This window comes from Cavia porcellus, unplaced genomic scaffold, assembly GCF_034190915.1.
Source record: "Cavia porcellus strain 051 isolate PalLab524CR breed Dunkin Hartley unplaced genomic scaffold, mCavPor4.1 scaffold_16, whole genome shotgun sequence".
Lineage (NCBI taxonomy): Eukaryota > Metazoa > Chordata > Mammalia > Rodentia > Caviidae > Cavia > Cavia porcellus.
Genome location: NW_026947499.1, coordinates 21,995,773 through 22,018,933, shown reverse-complemented (window position 1 = coordinate 22,018,933; position 23,161 = coordinate 21,995,773). Strand labels below are relative to the sequence as shown.

The window sequence follows — 23,161 nt, the reverse complement described above, 5'->3', positions numbered from 1 at the left end:
AAAGGTAATAGGCTCTTCCATGATTTTGACTTCAAAGAGACTTTAGAAAAATAAAAAAAACAAAGAGACTTTAGACTTGCCCATTGCTAAAATCACAATAGACTTAGCTAGTGGTGAAATAAAAAAATCACTGTACTTGGTTCTATGTCACAGAAAATCTACTCACAAATACAATGATTCTTTGAGATTATAAGATGATTGCAATGATATAATCCACCTCTGCCAGGATCAGAAGCCAAGGACGTCTTGCAGAATCACCCTCCCAGCTTCCTGAGGTACTGGGAAGTCACAAAGGGCCAGACTGGTGATGACTTAGAAGGAATGGGGAGGCAAATCTATCCCTGAGAGGCCATAGTCACTAAATCACAACATGGTGTGTCAGGGCCTGGACATTAGGGGGCATCCGCAGCCCATTGTTGAGTGGTGATCAGAAGTGTAAATATAACACACACACACACACACACACACACACACACACCTATTTTTGCTCCAGTGTCACAGTTGCAAACTGTCCCATCTTCAAAGTCAGTTCCACTCTTACCCACCCAATCAGCTCTTTCTGTCACAGGAGACTGAGCCAGGAGCCCAGGGTAAGATCAGAAACCTGCTGAGAACCTCATTTGCATGGGTGCAGACACCACCACCTCTCAGATTATGAAGAGGGTGAGACAGAAACCTGAGGGACACTGCTCTCCTGTGGGGCACAGAAGGCAGAACTCAGGGATGATCTCCACCATGGCCTGGTCCCCTCTCCTATTCATCCTTTTGGCTCATTGCACAGGTGACTAGATAGCAGGCAAGGAAAGAGCTTAGGAAACTAGGAAGACTTCTCTTCTCTTTGAGCATTAGATTACCATCTCTGTGTCTTTTTCATTTGCAGGGTCCTGGGCCCAGGCAGTGCTGAGTCAGCCGCCCTCAGTGTCTGGGCCTCTAGAAGGGACGGTCACCATCTACTGCACTGGAAGCAGCACCAATTTGGGTTCTGGCTATTATGCCCACTGGTACCAGCAGCTCTCAGGAATGTCTCCCAAACTCATCATTTATGAAAATAGCAATCGACCCTCAGGGATCTCTGGTCGATACTCTGGCTCCAAATCTGGCAACTCAGCCTCCCTGACTATCAGTGGGCTCCAACCTGAGGATGAGGCTGATTATTACTGTCAATCCTATGATAAAAGCTTTGATGCTCACACAGTGCTCCAGCTTCATGGGGAAGTTAAGACAAAAACATCTTCCTCTTCTTCCAGAAGAGTGAACACTGAGGGCCTGTGGCTTAGGCTCGACCTCTCATTTCTACTTTGGCTTCTAGTGTAGTCCCAGGCACATCCAAAGACAACTCTTGGGCCAAGGTTCCTCCTCATTTCTGCTCTCTGAGTCACTCACCGGAAGGCTGTTCCTAGGAAAAGTTTTCCATGTAAACACTGGGTCTTGCCCCTCTTTAGCATAAATAAATCGAGAAGAATCCTGTGGTCTCTGTCTCCTGAAGCACAGGGGATGTGATGACCAGTCCAACGCTGCTCTTCTCATACTTGACCTCTCCCAGGGAGTCCTTTGTCTCCACCACCCATCGTTTTCCTATTTTCAAGAGTTCAAGAACTGTCCTCTTCTCCTTGGACCACACACCAGTGCTTCTTTTGGCAGACTAATTTTACATATCTTTTCTTATTTTGAATACTGAATAGATAACAAACTAGCCATAATTACAGTGAAAACTTTAATAAATTTTGAGATACTTTTGTTCCTTTGAGAAACTCATGCTATCAGATCAGTGAATCCAACAAGCCCCACACCATATTCCTTGTGTCCCTGGGAATCCTCCATCTCCAGTCATCGTAATATCCCAGGAATCAACTAATTCTTTCTGTTTGAATGTTAAAGTGTTTCCATTTCATAAGATTTATAAAGAGAATTGTGATATATATATATATATATCTTTTTAGATGGCTTCTTTCACTCTACAAATTACATTTGAAATCCTTCCATGCCATGCTGAATTAAAACTGATCCTACAGAGGACGCGTGATGAATTTGTGGTCCCTGAGTCCATCGCCCCTTAGGGAGCTTTCTACCAACTATACGAATATAAAGTTAGATTTTATAGCTCCACTGTAATAGAAATATAACCTAGTTGGGTGATATTCATTTTATTTATTTTTTATTCAATATTTAATTCTATTAGTACATCTTGGCAGTACACAACAATCATATTCCTTATGAGTGACTGGTGCACATAGATAAAAATTCCAGTACATTTTTCATCCCTTTTTCTGCCTCCTTCTCTCTTTCCCTTCTCTCTTCTTCATTTGGTTTCCATCCCATTTGCAAAAAATACATCTCACTACTTTCTTTTTTTTAAAATAAATGTTTATTCTAAGTATGAAAAGTAATGCTAATTATCAAAAAAATTGTGTTCAGTTTAACAAGTGTTCAGTTTAACAATTGTGTTCAGTTTAACAGTTAAACAAGACCCCTGGAAAAAAGCTTACAATTAGGTACAAAATACTTAAGAATGTATTTTGATCTTCACAGTGGGTACATCTGAAAAAATAAGTTTTACCAACATTGCTCAGAAAGAAAAGTGTATGTACAAACTCAGTTAAATAAACAAGTGATCCAATGTGGCACAGGACTCCGGAAACTTCCGATGGGCAGCTGGCATTTTCAAATGTGATGTGCAAAAGCCTCCAGAAAATAACAGTAAATGTGCTTCACAATACAGGAGATCAAACTTCCCTGACACACACCACCATATCTCACAGGTGCCAACCCACAGGGCTGTCAAGTGATTGATACAAAGCACAAATACTAACACTTCATGGTAACCAATGTCCTGGGCGCTCACCACTGCAGCCATCCCAAGCAACGCCTGAAGAGACTAGGGAGGAAATGACAGGAAGCCACAGGGCCATGAGGCAGTTTGTGTGGTCACCTGCTGGGGCTGCTGCCCAGGTCCCCACCCCACTTCTGCAGGTACAGCTGCTTGTAGGTCTGGAACATGGTCCGGGACTCCTTCGTCAGGTTCTGCTGTGCTTTTCGTCCATCCGCACTGGTACTTCGCTGAAGAAGTGTTGAATGGACACCATTTTCTTGGATGGCTTTCTGCATCGTCTTCTCAGTTACACGTTTTATCCAGTCTTTTCTTGAACTTTTTATTCCTGAAACTTGCGCGGTGACCTGCTCCTCAGGGTAAGCATTGAGAGTCGACTTGTCCTCAGTAGAGTTTGTATTCTTTAACGGTACATCCAGGCATAACTTGAACTCCAGCAGGCCTGGCTTTGAAGCAGAGTCCTTCCCTGGGAAAGAAGCCATAGGCTTGTGTTCCTGGTTTTCACGTTTCCCAAGCTTCCAGGAGGAACCGGTGAATGTGCTAATACAGATGCGTTCACACTCTGTGCACCTGAAGTTCACTCGGTTCAAGTATGACTTTCTCTGTTGTTTTGACTGGGGAGACATCTCATTGCTAATGTTGTACAAGGTTTTGTCTACTTTGGTTTTGGTTGGCTGTTTACCATCTGCTCTCCCTTTCACATGGTTCCAAAGGGCACACGTTTTAGACTCCTCAGCAAGGTGGGCTTTAAGGTCTTTACCACAATTAGCACAAACATTTGAGGACTTTTTCAAGGTCTCTAAACTGCTGCCACCTTTACCATTCAATCTTCCACAACTTTCTACTTGTGCACAATCTGTAGTGGGGCTTGTGGATGTGAAATTGCCTGAAACATTTTCCAAACAGATTTTCTTGGCAGTTTCAGCCATCGGCCCGTTTTGCCTCTTCCTCTGGAAGTATTCCTGCAGTGTTATTACTTTCTTAAGCCTGCAAGAACCATCCTTGGCATCTGAGGCCTGTGTCTGTGGTGCACTCTGCTCTTGAACAGTGGTTCTTCCCTCTGTGTCCTTGACATCTGAGGCCCGTGTCTGTGCTGTCTGCTCTTTAACACTGTTTCTTTCTCTAGTGTCCTTGGCACATGAGGCCTGTGCCTGTGATGCTATCTTATCTCTAATTGTGGCTCTCCCCGTTGTGTCCTTGGTGTCTGAGACCTGCATCTGTGCTGCCTGTTCTTCAGCAGTGATTTTTTCCCTAGTGTCCTTGGCATGTGAGGCCTGGGTCTGTGATACGGCCTTGTCTCTAACTACGGCTCTCTCCCTTGTGTCCTTGGCATTCGAGGCCTGCATCTTAGACACTGTCTGCTGTCTAATGCTGACTCTTTCCCTAGTGTCCTTAACATTTGACAACTGTGACTGTGATGCTGTCTTGTCCCTATTTGTGGGTCTCTCACCTGTGTTCCTGAAGTCTGAGGACTTTAATGTACTTTCTCTGACAATGGCTTGCTCATTCGGGTTTGGCACACTATTTCATGACTTGTATGTCACTCCTGCATTTTTATTCTGTTCTTCTTTATTGGATCTCCTCTTTTTCATCTCCAAACCTGTTACTTCCTCTTGTTCTAACTTCCTTTTTTCCAAATGTGCTTCTTGGGGACAGCTTTCTTTGGATTTTAATTTTTTTTCTGAAGAGGACTGTACATAAGAGCCATTATTCCTACATGGGTCTTTACTTGGGAAAAGACTCATTTTGGGGTCCAGTGGATCTGAGTTCTGCAGTGTGTGTTTCTTCAGGGGACCCTCCTCCTTCAAAGCTTGGTCAGGACTGCTGGATTGGAATTTGACCTCATGAAATTTGAGTTTTACTCCTTTATTCCTCTGTGAGGAACCTAGTTTACTGTCTTTAGATGACAACTGGCCATTTAATTCTTGCCCCTCATTTGCCAAGGCCCCACATTTTTTTCCGCATGCATCTTTATCACTGATTTTACATTTAGGGGGAACCTGATCAGGTAGCTCCTGTGTCTTGCTTGGTGTGCTGTCCTGCCTGGGTTTAGATGCATTTTTTATATTGTTGTCATTTTTTTAGTCAAGTGTGACTTCTCAGGTACAGCAGCAGGAGGTGTTTTTGGATAAGGCAAGACATCATCACACTGAGCAGCAGTGACGCCCGCAGTAATGGTCTGCTGTCCTTGTTCACAATTGCTGGTTTTCCACGGAGCCTGCTGCACCTCCCCCTTATTCACCTCCACAATGTTACAGCGACACTTGGGGACCCCTTCATAAATCATTGCAAGCCAGCCCAGTGCACAGCAATAGATTTTGTCCATATCCTCTGGAAAATCTGGATTTTCTCCTCTGGGGGGAATCAAGGGGCCACACTGGCTCTCAACTTCTGTGACACACTTTTTTTTGGGAGGTTCTGCTGATCTGTCTACCTCATGGCATTGGAGTGTGTCTGTATCACGGGGTTCTTGCTGTTCGGGAAATAATTCTTTCATTTGTTCTGAGCTTAGGACTATAATTTTTAGTTGGTCTGTGGGTTCCTTAGTATGAAAACTGACTTTACCACCAGTCTGATCTTCTGAGACCTGTTCTGCCTTCTTTTGGCTCACAGAACTCCCAAATGGGTTCAGGCCTTCGATGCCATAAGGGAACTCCTTTAAAAGTTCCGACAGCTGGTCATTGAGGCAGGTGGGGTGGTCCTGACTGTCACCCACTGCAGGGTGCTGGGCAGGGCCACCACTGGAATTGTTGAAGTCCTCAGAGGAAATGTCCTGCTTAGCAGCAGCAGCTGGAGAATAGCGTGCATCCCTAGGGGTGTCCAAATCCTCAGGGGTCCTGTCTGAGTTGTTTTTCTCTAGAACCCCTGGCTCCACAAACGAGGAACCTACAGGTTCCTGTTTTTCTTCCCTCCTTACCACGGCAATGGCATATGGAAAGTCTGTGTATGGTATATATTTACTGTCTTTACTCTCAGTGGCTGGTTCTACTGGTTCTTTTTGGTATGTAGTACTAATTACTTTTGACTGGGCGGAGAAACTTTTGATGGCTCAACCTTTTCCAAAGGGGAAGAGCTGAACATCTTTGCAATCTTGGAATTATATGATACATCCCCTTCAACAAGAGAGCAAATATTTTCAATCTGTAATAAATCATCACTCACAAGAGCTCTGTCCTTTGGTTTAGGCAAGGTTTGCAAACCATTTAGACCACAGCCCTGTTCCGCATGAGCACTGGGCACATCTTGTAAATTGCCATTACTTGGCTCATTCTACTTTTCCTTCTAACCTTGGTTGACGTTGGACTCACTACTGGCTTGGTAACATCAACCTTCAAAACAGCAGTTATCACTGCATTTTCTGCTGCTGGCTGATTCTGTAAGCTACAAATGCTGCCTTCTTTGATAACAGGATACACTGGCTCAGACAGAGTTCCAGGTGTTATTTCTTTGATGACATTTGAAAGAATCAAGGGCGACACTACAGCAATCTGGAGTTCTGTCCTCTTTGCTACATTTGCACATGAAGGCTCATAATTTTGCACTAGCATGGACAAAGCTGCTTCTTGCAATGGGTTTACTGCTTTGTTCTGAGGATTTCTCTCAATTGAAGGAGGATTCTCCACAGGGACTTCCGGGGGCTTTGACATTCCAGTGGACGCATCTGTCATCTCAGTAGCCTGTTTCTCCCCGGCAGGATTTGAAGACTTTTCTTCTGCCATTTTTGATGGTTCATCTTTCCAAAGATTAAGACATGTTTTTACCAGTTCCATGGAACACTGAGTTTTAGCAGGGATGTCTTTTACTAAGAATTCAGGACGCTGAGCTGGCTCATTGGCCGAGCTATTATTAACTGATTTACAACCTGCTGCTATCAACAGATCTTTATTAATTTTAATTTTCCTTGCCAGTTCTGAAAACTTTTTTTTGATTTCTACTAATGACTTAATATCTCTTGCTAGCTTTTCTTTTGTAATAGCTGTGTCAACTCCTTGACTTGAATTTGGAATACAAGAAGTCTGAACACCATCCACACATCTAGTTGGCTCACTAAAATGTCTGACATTAGCATTGAATTTTATGTCACGGAAATTCCCTAATGCTGCAAGATTATCATTTGTGCTTTGCCACTGCTGCTGAAAACCTTGACAGAAATCTTTTTCTTTTTTGCTTCAGACGAGTGTGTCTCTGGACTCTGAGGAACTTCCACGGACAAATTTTTGGTGACATGTTGCACATTCATGGCATGTTGCACATTTGGTGACATGTTGCCATGCATGGGCTGGCTTCTGTATCTGCAGTTGTGCTGCTTTGTAGGGAATAGTGATAATATAATGCTGTGGCTTGATTTGACAGAGCAGAGGTTGGGAGTTGGTTATGTGTGCTCTGTGATGGTACAGAAGGCATGAGGATGTTCTTGTGAATAGTGGGATCTGGTATGAAACTTTGCGCTGGGTAGGAATGTTGCTTTGGGAGTGGTCTGTAGTCCAAGAATGCTGGTTCATCAGATGCATGTTGTTGTGGCCAATCAACCTGTTGATTTTTCAACAACTGCAACAATCCTTGATTTCCCTGTAAAGGTACAGGGTCTCTGGCTGAATTATGAGTCGCCTGCAGCTGCATGGAGTATGTGTCTGATGCTGTATGCTGAGTCTGCAGTGTGTGTGAATTAGCTAGATTTGTTCCTAAGTGAGTCTGGTAAGACACAGTTGCCTCTATTGGGGGGGGGGCGTGTAGAATTCATCATTGAAGAATTCAATCTTAGGTTTTGTATAACTCCTGAAGTCACCTGCAAATTTTGATTTAGTTGCATGGGTCCTTTAGCATTTGTGTATACTGTTCTTTCTACTGAAGTCTGCAAGGTCACCACTGTTCTGCTAGGCATAGTAGAAGCAGGGACTTGAAGAGTAACATTGTAATTTCTGACACTTGGCAGAGGCTATGACACTGCATTTGAATTACTGATACATGTAGGGTTCCTGGTTACTTGCAGGACAACTGAAAGAACTTTGAGATGTGTTGGAAAGTTGGTTCGATGCATAGGGCAGAGAAAAGGCAGGCTGAATTTTACAATACGGTGGAGCCCTCTGTGGTTTTGTATTCCAACTCATCGTTGATCTGATACAGGAGTGGCGTGGCCAGACTCTGTTGTTCTGAATGTCAGGATCTGTCAATGAAAATCTTGTATGTTTCCACAAAAATGAGCCTGGAAAGCATCATGCTGGGCAGATTCACAGGTCCACATATGCTCCAAATCCATGGAATATTCACATCATGCTTAACTCCAAAGGTAGACACTAGATTAACAGCTGCCTATAGACGGGAGCACTTCAAATCTTTGGCTCTTTAATTACTGCACACGTTTCTAGTGCCCGCCGCCAAGGAAGCCAGTCCTTTCCATTCACTGTTTTTTTCCTCAGGTCCTGAAGCTGCGCAGGTCGCCCTCGGGGCCCCCCCCCCCCCCCCCCCCCCCCCCCCCCCCGGCTCAGCGAGGCGCCGTCCTGGACCGAGGCGGGAAGGGCCCAGTGGGGCCGGTGACTCTGGAGTCCCGGGGCCCAGGAGCCGCAGCAGCGGGAACAAAGCACCGGAGCTCCACAATGCCTGGCTCTGCGGCGCCCGCCCCGCACTCACCCTACTTTCTGTTTTCTAGACCTTATATTGCCATTTATTTAATTTTTGATTTCTCATATAAAAGAAACCATGTGACATTTATGCTTTTGCATCTTATTTATTTCATTCAAAAGTATAGTCCCAAAATGAAGCATTTTACTACACATGACTCAAGACTTACCTTTGTAATGACAGATGAGTACTATATTGGGTACAAACATCAGATTTTATTGGTCCATTCATGTGTTCATAGACATACAGGCTGCTGGATATCCATATGCAGGAGATTGAATCTGGACCCATGTCTCTCAGATGTACTAAACTAAAATCAAAATGGATCAAAGATATAAATGGTAAAACAGAAACAATGTGCTACACGTGAAAAGACGTGAAACTCTCTGAGACATAAGCATTGGCAATGAATTTCGGAACACCAATTCCTCACGCACACACAAAACTAACAATCAATAAGTGGAGTAACAGCAAACAAAACAAGTGGAGCAGAGCAAAGAGACAACTTGTGGTACAGGAAAATATTTCTCATTTTTTAAGGAAAAATTTTACCAGCTATTCATGTTTCTCCTGGTAGTAGATGATAAATAAATGATATATAGATAGGTGGACCCTAAATCTAAACCTATTGAGTCCTCTGTAACTTGCTCGTGTCATTGACAGAGGATAGGACCTGCTTGATCTCATATCATGATCCACTCAGTTTTAGTGAGTGTTGAAATTTGAATTATTTTTCTTACTTGTAAACAGGAAATATCTTAGTTGATTTAGGGCTGCTATAATGAAACACCACAGAATAGGTACATTATTAGCAGTATGAACTAGCATGTGTCTGGAAGTCTGGGAGCATGGCACTAATGTGTGGAGAGGACCTTTCTACTGCCATATAATAATATGAATGGGAAATCAAAGACAGAGAAATCCAGAACAAATTCATCCTTTACATCCAAAGCCTACACCTGCTTAAAGAGCCACCGTTTAACATAATCACAAAGTAACAAGGATCATAGTTACCAGTGCTTTCTTTTTAATTAATATGTGTTTGCAGTAGATGAAGGAAATATTTACTTATTTATTTATTTACTTATCTATTTAAGGCCGGGTATCACTACGTGGTCCAGACTAGTGTTGAACTCACTGGTGTCCCTCCAATGCACAGTGATCCCCCTTGCCTTAGCCTCCTGCCTGCCTGCTGGAATTATAATTATGTGCCTCTTTGTGCAGTAACACTTAAGTTAGGGAGCCAGTTCATTTACATAACACAGCTTGATTCCTTTTTAATCCCCTTCCCTTTCCCACCCAGCTTCCTCCCTCCTCTAAACCCCCTTTCCCCATTTTCAGCTTCATTGTTATTATTTCTAGCTCATGTTCTTGACTTAGTGATTATATTTACTATGGGGACATGCAAGTGACTCAACTTCAGTATTTTTACTTTCCTTTCCCTCCCACATCTCTTCATCTTAATTCACCTGGACCACCACCCATTTGAAAAACATCGCTTTGCTTCCTTCTATCAATTCTTTATTTTCCTTTTTATTTGTACTTTGTCTTATTCAAATGTGGGATACTATGTAGTATTTAAACTTGCATGTCTTATTTATTTCACTCAACATTATATTTTTCAGGCATATACGATTTCCTACAAATGTCTCGGATGTATCCTCCTTTAAAGCTGAGTAGTATTCTGTTATGAATAGATGCTATATTTTCTCTGTCTATTCATCTGTTGATATGTATACAGGCTGCTTCCAGAATTGAGCTATCAGGAATTTTGCTGCTATAAACCATGGTGTGCACATATTGCTCTAATGTGATATCTTTAGCTCTTTGAAGAAGACACTCAGAAGGGAAATAGTGGGCCAAAAGAATTTCTAATTTTAGTTCTTTGTCTCCATACTGGTTTCATAATGGTCATACTAGTTTGCATTCCCATCGATAAAGTTGGGAGGCTTTTTGCCCCAAAGCCACTCCAGCATTCTTTGATGTCTTGATAGTTGCCACTCTTTCCAATATAAGATGCAGTCTTAGCACGGTTTTAATTTGCATTTCTCTAATGAGCAGAGATATTGAACATTTTCCATGTTTGCCAGGAGTTCATACTTACTGTTGAGAAGTGTCTATTCATTTCATTTGCCCGTTTCTTGACTGGCTCTTTTATTTAGGGTGGTCTAATGTTTTTGTTTTCTTTATGTAATCTAGGTATTAGTTCTCTGTCAGAGAAATACCTGGTAAAAGTTGTCCCCAGTCTGAAGGTTGGATCTTTCCTGTACTAATTGATTCCTTTGGTATGCACAAGTGCTTTAATTTCATATAATTCTAATTTTTGATTTGAGTTGTAATTTATTTTTAATTGGAGTTCTGTTCAAACAGTCTTTGCTGGCACCTATGACTTCAAGTGTTTATTTTATTTCCCTTTGGGTTCATTGTTTCTCTTTTAAGATTTTGACCCATCTAAAGTATGTTTAATCTATTTTGAGTTTAGTTTAGTCCATGTTGAGAGATATGGGTTCAGGTTTAATTATCTGAAAGTGTCTAATTTTCCAACACAATTTGTACAACAGGTTGTGCATCCTCCAATATACATTCTTGATGCATGTGTCAAATATCAAAAACTGAATGCCCCTGGGGTTGTTTCTGAATCCTCTGGTGTCTGTAAAATACTTTATCTTCCAAGGATGTGTACTAGGCCACATGAGCAGGGTGGTCAAGATGCCAGAATCCAGAGCTGAGACTCTTTTCTATCTGCCTTCTGGAGAATAAAGTTGATGAAAGAAGAAACAACCATGCAGAAAATATATTATTCTGAGAACTATCACATGCAATAATTGTCAGTCTATGTGCTTTAAGATATGTATCACTCTAAAACCTGTGAAAGGCAACTCAAGGGACATGCATAGAAGACAGAATGGTCTGCAACCCATTGGGAGCACAGTGGACAGAAGCCTGGACAATCGAAAATAGTAGAGTGTTTCAGCAAGAAGCTGCTGGAGTAGGGAATGGGCTTCATGGAGAGGTTTCTCTGCACAGACACCACATGTGGGAGAAGGGAATGTTTTCTTTTCCTAGGTCTGCTGTAAATGTAGAAAGATACGTCACCTGGAAAGGCTTTAAATTCTGCCCAGTGGTCATTGCATGAAATCAACAAAGGTGCGGTTCTCTGACTATAGAAGAAATTACTCATTCTTCTGCTTGAATGTGGGAATTGCAATAGTTTCTTACAATAGTTTCTTTAAGTGGTTATAACCATTGCTTTCTGAAGAGCCAGGAAAGTATCAAGGGCGTGAGTGGATGTGAGATTTTGAGGCAGATATAGGTATACAGATTGTGTCATGATTTTCCATACTTAAGTCTTTTCAAGTCACATAATGAACGCTCTTCCCTCTTGAAGTATGCACTGCAGAGTCTTATTTTTGTCAACAGGTAATGGGAAAACAAACCTACTTCTGGACAATAGAGTAATAGGGTAAAAGCCAGTGCCCACTATGCCTCCTTTTGCTTTGTTTTGCCTCCCAGATCAGAATCAACATTAAGAATGTTTCTGTATTTACTTTAATAAAAGATTGAGAATGAACAAATGGAGAATTATCACTCATTGAATGCAGTGCGTGACCTGTTTGAGAAAGAAATTATTTGGGTTAACTTGTAGATTTGTATTTACATGCTGCCCATCATCTCAGATTTTTTGCCATGATGCAAAACAGAACTGCTAAAAGTCTCCTGCTCTGAAAGATATTTGCAAAGTTGATTCTCCAGGGAAGACAGTTCTGTGTAAGGTTTAATTGCTCCATCGCAAATGGTTCAGGAAAACTGATTCTGAGAAGGGACTGGACATAAGTCTGACTGATGTGAAACTTCTCGACCAGCTATGGAGTATGAGGAACCCATGAACTCAGTCATATCTCTTCTCAGACTGTCAGTGACATTACCTTTTGGATCGTAGGTACATTCTTCTCCACTGAACTGGGATTACTTCTCAGGATAGATCATATTGTAGGTCACAGAACATATCTAAACAAACTTGAAAAGAGAAAGTTCCTCCAGATTCATTCAGTGAGGGCATATGTTCTTTTCAAGAAGAGTTATAAACACTAGCCTTTCCTAGAAACAATATAGGATATTGGACCAGAAACACTGATAAGCAGGAATGTTCACATTGATGTGTCCAGAGTTTTCTGACACATTTCATGATGGGAGTTTTCTGACACATTTGATGATGTAGACCCAGTTGACCATCTGCAAGACCAAATTTAGTCTCCACTGCAGTGACAAAAAACAGAATAGAACAGAACAAAAACACATTTATCCCTAACAATGTCTTTAATCATTTTCTTTAATCCTATAGAGAAAATTAGTAAAGTAATTGCCACTTAAACCAGCCATGTAACTCATGTCAGACTCAAAATACATAAATTCATCAGTCAGTTGATCATGAAAGCAATTCCTTTTATTAATTAAATACACTCAGTTGAGGTTAAGAGCATTCAATGCTATAAATGAATTATGGACACTTTGGAGGATTTCATCAAATACTAGAGAAATACATATGTACATGAACAGTGAAAACACAAGCAATGGATGTGAGTCTGTCTAGGAAATACATTAACAATGCTACAAATATGAATCAGGATTTATTTGTTAAACTAGTTATTTGTTAGACTCCACATTCAGCCCAGGAGGTCTCCAAGAGTTGCTTCAGATCCTTCAGATCCACAAGACTCAAGGAATTTCAAGTGGTTTCACTTCATTGAATCCTGGAGAGTTGCTAAGTGGTTCTTGTACAATGTTAGAACAACTGTTCAGAGACATGGGACAAATCCACAGCACACTGTCACTTAGGTATTACTTCTAACAGTCTAAGGCATGGGGAAAATATGATAGAAGGGTTAAAGGGCCAAATTTATATAATTCCCACATGAACACCGCCCATATGCGTCTGGACCTCAGTAGGAAATAAAAAAAATCACTAGAAAGTCCAGCTTCAGCTCTGCAGCCGGGGATCCTTCCAATGTCGATAGGGCAGCAAGGACACCTCTATTTATCCTTCTCACTGTGTTCAGATTAATAGAGATTTCAGTATCTACCCTCTGGAATGGCCCTTCCATCTTCATTCCTCATTCTAAACATGAGTATAATGTGGGTTTCAAGGCCTTTTTCTCCAGCTAGGGTGATTCAGGGGCTCTCACTGTTCATGTCCCCAAGAGGGACACATATTCTCACCTATGCCACAAGCAGTGGATAAGAAATACAAATACCGCAAACCATACTAGTTCCAAAAGAACCCAATCCAGCCCCAAAGACACGGACTTATAATGCAAACTCTCTTGAATGCTTGCCCAGTTCTCAGGATCTCTCCTTGGGAACAAATTTGCCTGGATCTGCTCAGAGGCCCATCCTGAGGCTCAGTGCCACTGCTGGATGGTGCAAAGAGGTGGACACACAGTGCAGAGTCAGAGGAGGACCCACAACAGAAACCAGCCCTTGGCCAAGCGTGAGACTGTGTGTGCACCCTTAAACTGATTTCAGGTGATCCCTTCTTCTCAGGGCCATCCATTTAATCCACATGATAGAAAGTGGAAGGGAGGCTTACTCCAGGGATTTTTCACCCACTTTGAGTTCTGAAAGAGAGGGAAGGACAGTGCCTGATTTGGAATGAGACTTTTGCTTAAAAAAAAAACTTAACCATTTTATAATTTACAAAAAACAGTAAAATCTATATCTGATAAATTTCAGGCCTCAAACACTTTTCCTCTTCTAGAAAGTAACTCATTTTGGATTTTACCAAACACAGAATCATTCTCTGCAGAAAAATTTAGTTTTTATGATATCATTTCAGTGAAATTTCGACATGTTTAAACATTGTAAATACAGTATATCTGGAAGGTACAATAGCTTATCAATATAAATACATTTTGGTCTAATATTTTTTCTCAGTTATTCTCAAAAAAGACACCTGCTTATAGCTATATCATGAGCAACAAGTTAATTGTCATTTGTTTTACCAAAGAAAAATATTTTATATCCATGAAACATTTTTAACCTTAATTAATTTTCATTCAATTCTAGGCCTGTAAGCATAACTCTTTAAAAACTCTACATTTGTTGACCATTTTTGCATGTTAGCTCAGGACTAAAGAATTTTAAGTCCATAGACTTTGGTGCTGAAACCTAGAAAGTCCAAGAAAATAGAGATAACTTGCCCATCTAATTATAATTTGAAATAGTTCATGTGATTTATTTTACACTAAATGGAAATGCAATATTTAAGTAATTAATATAAAATTGGAAATTGTATTTGGCATTAATCTGCAATATTCAACATTTGTAAAATTGACCTGAAAATGTATTATTTTCAGGTTATTATCCACTTCTCCTTTCTTGGGATTATTCAGTAAATTCATTTTAATGTTTATATTTAATGCTATTTGTGTCACATTTTTAACTGACATGGAGCTTCTTTAAACATCTTTATCCTCAATGAGTTTGTCAAAAAAAAATTAATGGGATCAGCAAACACTTCATATGAGTGAGCCAGTAAGAAGAGAAGAGGGGAAAAGGAACTGATGAAAAAAGAAAAGAAAAGAAAAATTGAGCTTTGTAAAATCCTTAGATATACTGAGTTCCTGGATGTCATAGCACCCAGGAATTCTGTGTGGCTTGTTTTTGGAAATATAAAGCCAGATGGCCAAGTGTTGGATGGAATAAGGACAATGTATCACATTAAAATGTCACTGTGTTTGGTGGGAGTACTCGAGTTAGATACCTAATGACTTATTATAAATGTATTATAAATTAAAGCCTTTGCTTCTTTACATAACTATAACTGACAAAGCACGCTACTTTTAAGCCTCCCCAACCCATATCTCAGGCTGCTAACATCTAACTACCTGCTTACAAGTGACCGAAATTGGAATATAGTTCTTTAATCAACACAAGTTATGAAACATAAAACATACATATGTATTAAATTATATGCCAGTAAAATAATACGAGGGAATCTTCAGCATCTTTAGTGGAAGAACTACTGTTTTAAATTGTTCTTTGTGAACATTCTTGAACCTTCCATAGCCCACGATTCCTTCTGGAGGTAAGACACTCAGTAACACATCAAAATCTACTAATCGCAGCACTAAATGCTGCGATCTAATTTCTAAAAAATGAGAACATATGTGAACTGTACACAGGTTAGACGCAGAAAGCAGGTGGACTCTCCAGCTTCTGGGCTACAGTGTGGAGTGGGTTTTACGACCAGAAGGCGGCGCTATGACGTGAAGGCGTGTGTAGTGGTCTCTGGGCAGCTGCTCAGTAAGAACAGTTTAGAACCAGCTGACAGAAAACGAACAATGGTTTCTATATTATCTCTTTGCCTATAAAAATTTTTGTTTATACTATCGCATATGGTAAAATTTAGTAAGATACCATATGTTAAAACCAGTGGAAACAGGTATACAACAGCTTGATGGGACTTCAAAACAAGATGATATTAAATCAGCACTAGCTTTTATGATGTGTTGTTTTCTTCAGATTAGCTATTCATACTATCACCGAAACTAAAATCAAACAACCCAGGTTAAAACCATTGCAATTTATGAGAGATAACATTATATAGATTCAAACCAATATGATTGGGAATCATGATTACCACATACTTTTATGTATTCTTATCATTTCTTACACTAGGGAAACTATTCGGTATTTATACATGTGAGTCTGATTTATTTCACTTATGAGTAAGGTCTCAAGCTGCGTCCATTTATTTATAAATATTTCTTCATTCTCTTGAATAGCTTCAGACTGACTTGATATGCATGATGCTGTAGTATATGAAGTTATACTCAAATAATTCAAGGAAGGAGGCACTATGGTGACTACTATTTTGTTAGATTATCTGGGGGTGAAACACAGTGATGCTTAAATTGTTCAGTTCTTCCCTGTGTTGTTCTAATACAATGTCCTCCTTTACCTCAATCCCACCCTTTTAAAAAATTAATCTATTTTTTTCTTACATTTTTTTCAATTAAGGGAAAACTAAATTAAAAAATAGCGGGATATATTATAGTAACTTTTTTGTTTTCCTGTTAACCTGATATGATCCCCAGTATTGCTCATCCTATCTTGTTCTGTCAGATTTTACTATATTCTATTTTGTTTGATAGTATCGTTTGAGGGTATAGGCAACCATTTGAAGGCAAAAAGATTCACTAAGATGCCCATTTATGGTTTGATTATTATCTTCTTTTGAAATCCTGTAAGGTCTCCAGTGTAGGTTTTATTCGTCTTGTTCTGTACTGTTTTGATCAATTCTATTATACCTGACGATATAGGCAACTTTTTAAAAAAATAGCAAGAGGCATAATGGTAACCATTTTAGATCACCTGATATTCTATTTTTACATTTTGTACTATGCCCATCCCTTTGTTCTAACCAATTCTGTTTTGTTTAGCCACGTTAGGTTTTATTCTCTCCAAAAAATAATAATAATTGTGGGAGTAAAAAAACCCAAAAAGTGTAATTGTTATTAAAAAGAGAGGAAAGGAAGGTGGTCTAAGGGATATAACTGCATGTATGTTTGAGTGTGTAGGATGGAAATCCATATTACTGAACTTTTGTTGGATCATTGATCGGCACTGTCTGCAATCTCATTATATGAATGTTCACTTTACATGCCTTAATTTTATAATTTGGACAACTATTTCAAAGATGACAATATGTTACCCATTAACTAGTAATATCTTACTGTATTTTTTTCCTTGAAATTCTGTATTATTCATATCCTTTTACTGCTTTGTTTTTTAAAATTTTATTTCCTTTCTTTTTTTTCCTCTTTAAATAAAAAAAATAACAGTTTACTCAAACAAACAAACAAACATTGTGCTGGGCGTTGCCTCACTGCTTGGGATGCAGCAGCTATGTCTTCTCTGCCTTGGCAGAGCATCTTGGGCAAGAGCTTTGTCTTGTACTAGCAGGTGCCTCCTCCCAAGAGGGGAAACAAGTCTTCAAAGTCCGCTGCACAATAGGATGTAATCTCCAGCACCACAGTTTAGAGAGAGACTGGTGCAATCATGATAAAAACACACTTGCGTCAACAGCCCCTCCCAGAATCGTGGAACAAAAAAATAGTTTGGGCCAACCCAGTCCTATGGTGGGGATCAAAGATCTCTTGGACTATGTGATTCCTTCTTCCCATTTCTCACTGCTCAGGTAAGGGACAGGCCTCAGAGACCAGATGTCAGTGCTCAACCTTTGTGTGATTTTTTTGTAAAACTCCTGGAAAATGTAATTCTGATTTGTTCCCAGAGACCCACATGTGTCTGTGTGCAGGTTCCTTCCCCCAGCCTGTAGCGATTCAACTATCCTCTCTCCGCATCTTTTGGAGAATCTGACAGACTTGCACGCACCTTGAGAATGATATCAGTGTGGGTAGTTACATAGTGTACTGAAACCAGCAGAACCCACAGCATCCTCCTCAGTTTCTCCTGTACTACTACTCAGACTCCAATAAGGAACCAGATTCTGCTTCTCTGATTCAAAAGTCACCTCAGCCAATGCAGGCATTTTGCATATTTCTGGGCGGCAGCCTGAGGATAAAGCAGACCATTACTATAGCATCAGGCATAAAAGTGCTTATCACGGTGACACCCATAGATGGAGAAGTGGCACAAAAGCTCCAGGCTGCCCTGGAAATTAGACAATGACCCCATTTTTGAAATATAAAATATATTTACATTGATTATACTTGGAATTAGCTAAAATGTAACAGCATTCATCATCCCAAATTACAAAAAAATATTGTTAGTATCTCAGGAGAAACAATCTGTGATGGGCTGTAAATTTTCGTTTCTAGTGCAATGAATTTAAAATTACATGAAAGGTGCTATTATTATCATTTTGCAAATAAAATGAGATTGGGCTTTTCTTGCTCTCCTGGTCGGAGTGCAGGGGCCATCCCAGAAGGATGGTAGTCTCGAGGTCTTGCACTCTGCACTTGCAGATATCACACCAAAGAGCTCCCCTTTCCTCACAGTCAGCACCTCTCATGCTGCCCATGTCTCACTGTGTGTAGTACCATAACATGAATCGGTGAGGGAGAACACAGGTTCAGGAGGAATCTCAGGTGTAGAGCTCACCTGGATTCCATGTAATCACCTGGAGCCCCAGCTGCAAAATGCACTATAAGATAATAGGCTTGGGGAATATGGGAGAGACTTGGGGGCAGCAAACCACACCGTGGAACAAGAAAGGGACAAGGAGCGAATACACCATGACTCAGAAGGCATCAAGCCACTATTGGCAGCTGAGTATGTTGAGTTAGGGTAGAAGAAATACAGATGGCTAGAAGGGAGACAGTGAAAATCATAACTAAAATATTTGTACTTTTAGAAAGATTTAACTCCAAGAACCAGTCAAAGTTACCCAAGATTATCAGTATCAGCACTCCTTATGATCATTTATCCTTTCCTTCTAGGTTTATCACAGCCAAAATTTCTTAAAGGTAATGTAGGCCTATAAATTTATTCGTTGATAAAGGGCAGAAACCTAATTTTGAAGGAACAGGTTAGGAGAGCTCAAAAACATTTTAGGCAAAATATGCTATACGAACTATCAAAAACATTGTTAAGGTTCAAGTCTTTCATTTATAAAATTGGCCATTATCTTATGAATGTGTCAACCTGTTTCTCATGAATCAGTACCAAAAAGAAACTTTATACACATTCACAGGCTACACAGATTTACACAGTCAACAACACATATGTATTACCTGCTCCAAATGGTTGCAGGCCACTCTCTTTGAAGAGTGTGCACTTGATTTCTTTTTGCAAGTACTTTTACATTTCTACCTAATAAATTCTTTAGTGTCCCTCAGTATCCCATAGAAAATATTCTTTTGCCATGACAAGTGTCACTGAACTTATTCTACAACTAAACTAGCTTTCGATTCTTTACCACTTTTGGAAGCCTGGGAGCCTGTCTGCTGACAAAATGGGTTACATGGGTATGTTTTCCCTCAGTTGATGCCCCTTGGGATGATAGGAACTCACTTTGATGGATTTCTAAGAACTCATAGCAGGTAACCTGGCTAGTATATTCTTTTGAACCATTGGAAGTTTTGAACAATGTTGGATGTCAATTTGGAATTTTATTAGCAGAAATTTCCTCCAAAGTTGCTAAGTAACCAAAAACATAAAGTTCTTGTGAACTCACTTTCTGACAAAAACAAAACAGAAACAAACACCAGAACCACAATCTGTGGATATATCACTTTGTATTTCACAAAGCTACCAAGAAAGTCCCATCTTGTACGATGTAAAACACAGTGAGCAGCCTGCTGAACATCATAAAGAGGAAGGCAATCTCCATGCCCCATTATCCTATGAAGATACACATGGCTATTGGCTTCAATCTCTAGCTCTAAAGATGCCTTCATTTCCCCATTGTGACTTCTCTTAGAGAGTCCTTCCTCACTCCTTCTCTGTCTAAGTCATAGGGTCAAAAGTCTCAGCTCTAAAATCTATGTAAATCACCAGTGAGGTTAGTGATTGATTCTGCAGTGACCATGCAGATCTTTCTTTTTAAAAGACTAAGAGACTAGTCATATCCATTCAACATCTCTCGAGAACCAATGCTTCCTTTAGCCTTGAGGTAGGCCAACAAGCCCTAGGCAAGGTGCCAGAGAATGAGCCTGAGGATCCAAGTGTTAAGAGCACATGAGCCATCAGCATAGTACTAAAAGAAGCAGAGGGGTAGTCTTGGTCCCAGCCTCAGCCCTCCACTTCTGAAGCAAATGACTTATTTGGAAACTCTTCCATAGCTAGTGTGGATGTAGATGATCTCTATGGCCCAGGTGGGATAACAGGAAACACTATTTCCCTCATTCCTAATAATCACTTCATTTCCAACATGCATTTCCCTTCTGAAGCCATTGTCAACATTGTGCCAAAAATTCAAAGGGAAAAACTGAGATAGAGGGTAATAGAGACAAGGGATTCAGGTGACTTTCATCAGATGGAAGCCACATACCAAGTGGTTCAAGTCTAACACAATTTACCTGATCCTGAATGCTTTCAAAAGGAAGTGTTTCGATTTCTTCTGGAAAAGTCTATTGGAAAATTAGTAGAGGAAATGAAGAAACTAACAGCAGGTACCACTTCAGACTGTTAATGCACCTGTGTTGAGGCACTTTTTAAATGCCTAGGAAATAAGTTTAAAAATCACCCTGTCCATTACTAGGAATATTACAAGCTAATGAGGAAAGACCATCCTTAGTCTTCCCCACTAAAATGACCCCGGTGCTGAAGTAGTTCTGTAGTGTAACTTTCTAAACAAACATAAAATCCCTATGGTGATTGATTTCACATGTTATTCAACAAAAGGAAAATGAGAGTAAATAGACATCATCAAAGGAAATGGAAAGTAATTTTTAAGAAATTAAAATAAAGCCTTTTCAGAACTCATGAACAGAAATCACATACTTTGAAGTACTTCATAAGCTGGACTTGGTGGCACATACCTTTAATTCCAGCACTGGGGAGCAGAGTCAAGAGAATCTTTGTAGGATCAATACCACCTTGGGTTACAAATTGAGCTCAAGGTCAAACTGAACAGTGTAGAGAAACCCTGTCTCAAATAGATAGATAGGTAGGTAGATAGATAGATAGATACATAGATACTATAGATACAGTTATATATATATATATATATATATATATATATATATATATATACAATTATTAATTTTACTTTTCAAATAATGGAATAGATAATTTGGGGAATTATTTGAGGTTCTACTTCCTGATCATTTGTCTTCTATTCTGCTTTTAAAAATCTATGTCAACTGGTTTCTTTTATAGTACTCAGTTCTCTTTGTTCATTGACAAGGAAGGTTTGCTCTTTTGCTTGTACCTCCTTTGTCAGAGAGAAACTTCTTTGTCTGTGACTTGTACTAGGAGTCACATTAGAACTATTCTGTTAAGATCATAACAGTGTATTGTTATCCAATTACTTTCCTATAAAACAACAAAATTAAAATCATATATTACAGAAGATACTATAACTGAAGAATAAAATCATATGAAAGCAGACTATGGGGCACTAAGAGACTTCTCAGGGGTTGCAAGAGACTGAAAAGAACTTACAGGGCCCACAGATAATAACCTGCTTTGTGTTTTCAGAAGAGAATCACTTATCCAGGAAAGGATGTTATTTTTATGGAATCATAGCATCAGGTATACTAAACATATAAAACAAGACTCCTGGCAGTGAGAATCTACCGCAATGAAAGTATTTCCAGTCACAGAAGCTCAAGGTTGTATCATCCATGAGAGAGATATTATGTGCTCTATGCCCTCAGTGCCGGGGCAGATGAGTTTCCTGAGACCAGCAAGAACCACTGTGGCGGGACTACCTGCCGGTCCTGCACAACTACATGAAAGAATTATTAACACAAGTGACCCTGGGAAGAGCACTGGGTCCAGGGCTCACTGACAGTCTCAGGTGCTCTGTCACCTGTGACCTTGGAGAGCTCTTTGAGCAAGGGCTGCCTGCTTTCATGAGAGGCTGCCTCTCAGGACCTGCACAAAGAGGAAATCAAATTTTCCTCCTCATTTTGCAGTGTGAGCTGAGCTCTAGTATCAGCCTCAGGAGGAGCTGGGCAAACAAGATGGAAACATATTTGCATAAACTGCTCCTCTCATGGGGCCTGGCAGAGAAAAGCATGGCTAGGCCAACTCAAGGCACTGTGGGATCAGGGACTGTTTGCACCATGAGCTGGACTCCTCTTCTCCTCCTGTTCCTCTCTCACCGCTCAGGTAAGAACAGACCTTGCAGACATTCTGCAATGTCACAACCTGACTGGGTGTCTTCTGCTATGAGTCTTGTAAAACATTACCTTAGTCAGTGTTCTGTAATTCACCATAGTCTGTATTTGCAGTTTTCCTCTCTCAGACTGTGGTGACCCAGGTATTCTCACTCTCTGCATGTCCTGGAGCAGCTGCCAGACTTTATTGCACCTTGAGAAGTGACATCAGTGTCAGTGGTGCGCACACGTACTGGTATGAGCAGAAGCCACAGAGTCCTCCCAGGTTTCTCCTACACTACTACTCAGACTCCAATGAGAAAGGGGGGTCTGACATCCCCAGTCACTTGTTTGGTTCAAAAGACATCTCAGCCAATGTAGGCATTTTGCATATTTCTGGGCTGCAGCCTGAGGATGAAGCTGACTATCACTGTAGCATCTGGTACAGCAGTGCTTATCACAGTGACACCCACTGATGGACAAGTGGCACAAAAACCCCAGCCTGCTCTGGAATGTAGAATATGAAGCCTTTTGAAAGGGAAACATAACTTGTGTCTACACTAAGTAAGTAGTTAAAATTGGGTTTAACTACAAAGTAACAACATTCATCATCCCAAATTACCAGACAATATTGCTAAAATCTCAGGAAAAAGGTGTGATGTCCTCCGAATTTTGCTTTGTAGTCCAGTGATTTTAAAATGTCATGAAACAACATGGTTCTGGCATGTTTATTTAAAAAAATTATGAGATCATCTTTTACATGCTCTAATAATCAGAGTTCATGGACCGTTCCAGGAGAAAAGTGCCCTACAGAGCATGGATTCTACACTTACAGATTTCCCAATGAAGAGCTGCCCTTCCCTTGGAGTCAACAGTGTCCCTTGCAGCCTGTATTTCACTGTGTCCAGCACCGAAATATGAATTG

General features: G+C 40.3%; 2 gene segments (V, D, J or C); both read left to right on the top strand.

Moving 5' to 3' along the window:
• Positions 1-639: 639 nt before the first annotated feature.
• LOC100716213 (immunoglobulin lambda variable 1-40-like) lies at positions 640-1,314 on the top strand. The segment is given in 2 exon segments: positions 640-781; positions 881-1,314. Coding segments are annotated over 2 exon segments (561 nt in total).
• Positions 1,315-22,126: 20,812 nt separating this feature from the next.
• LOC100715643 (probable non-functional immunoglobulin lambda variable 5-48) lies at positions 22,127-22,712 on the top strand. The segment is given in 2 exon segments: positions 22,127-22,249; positions 22,372-22,712. Coding segments are annotated over 2 exon segments (435 nt in total).
• The last annotated feature ends 449 nt before the right edge of the window (positions 22,713-23,161 follow it).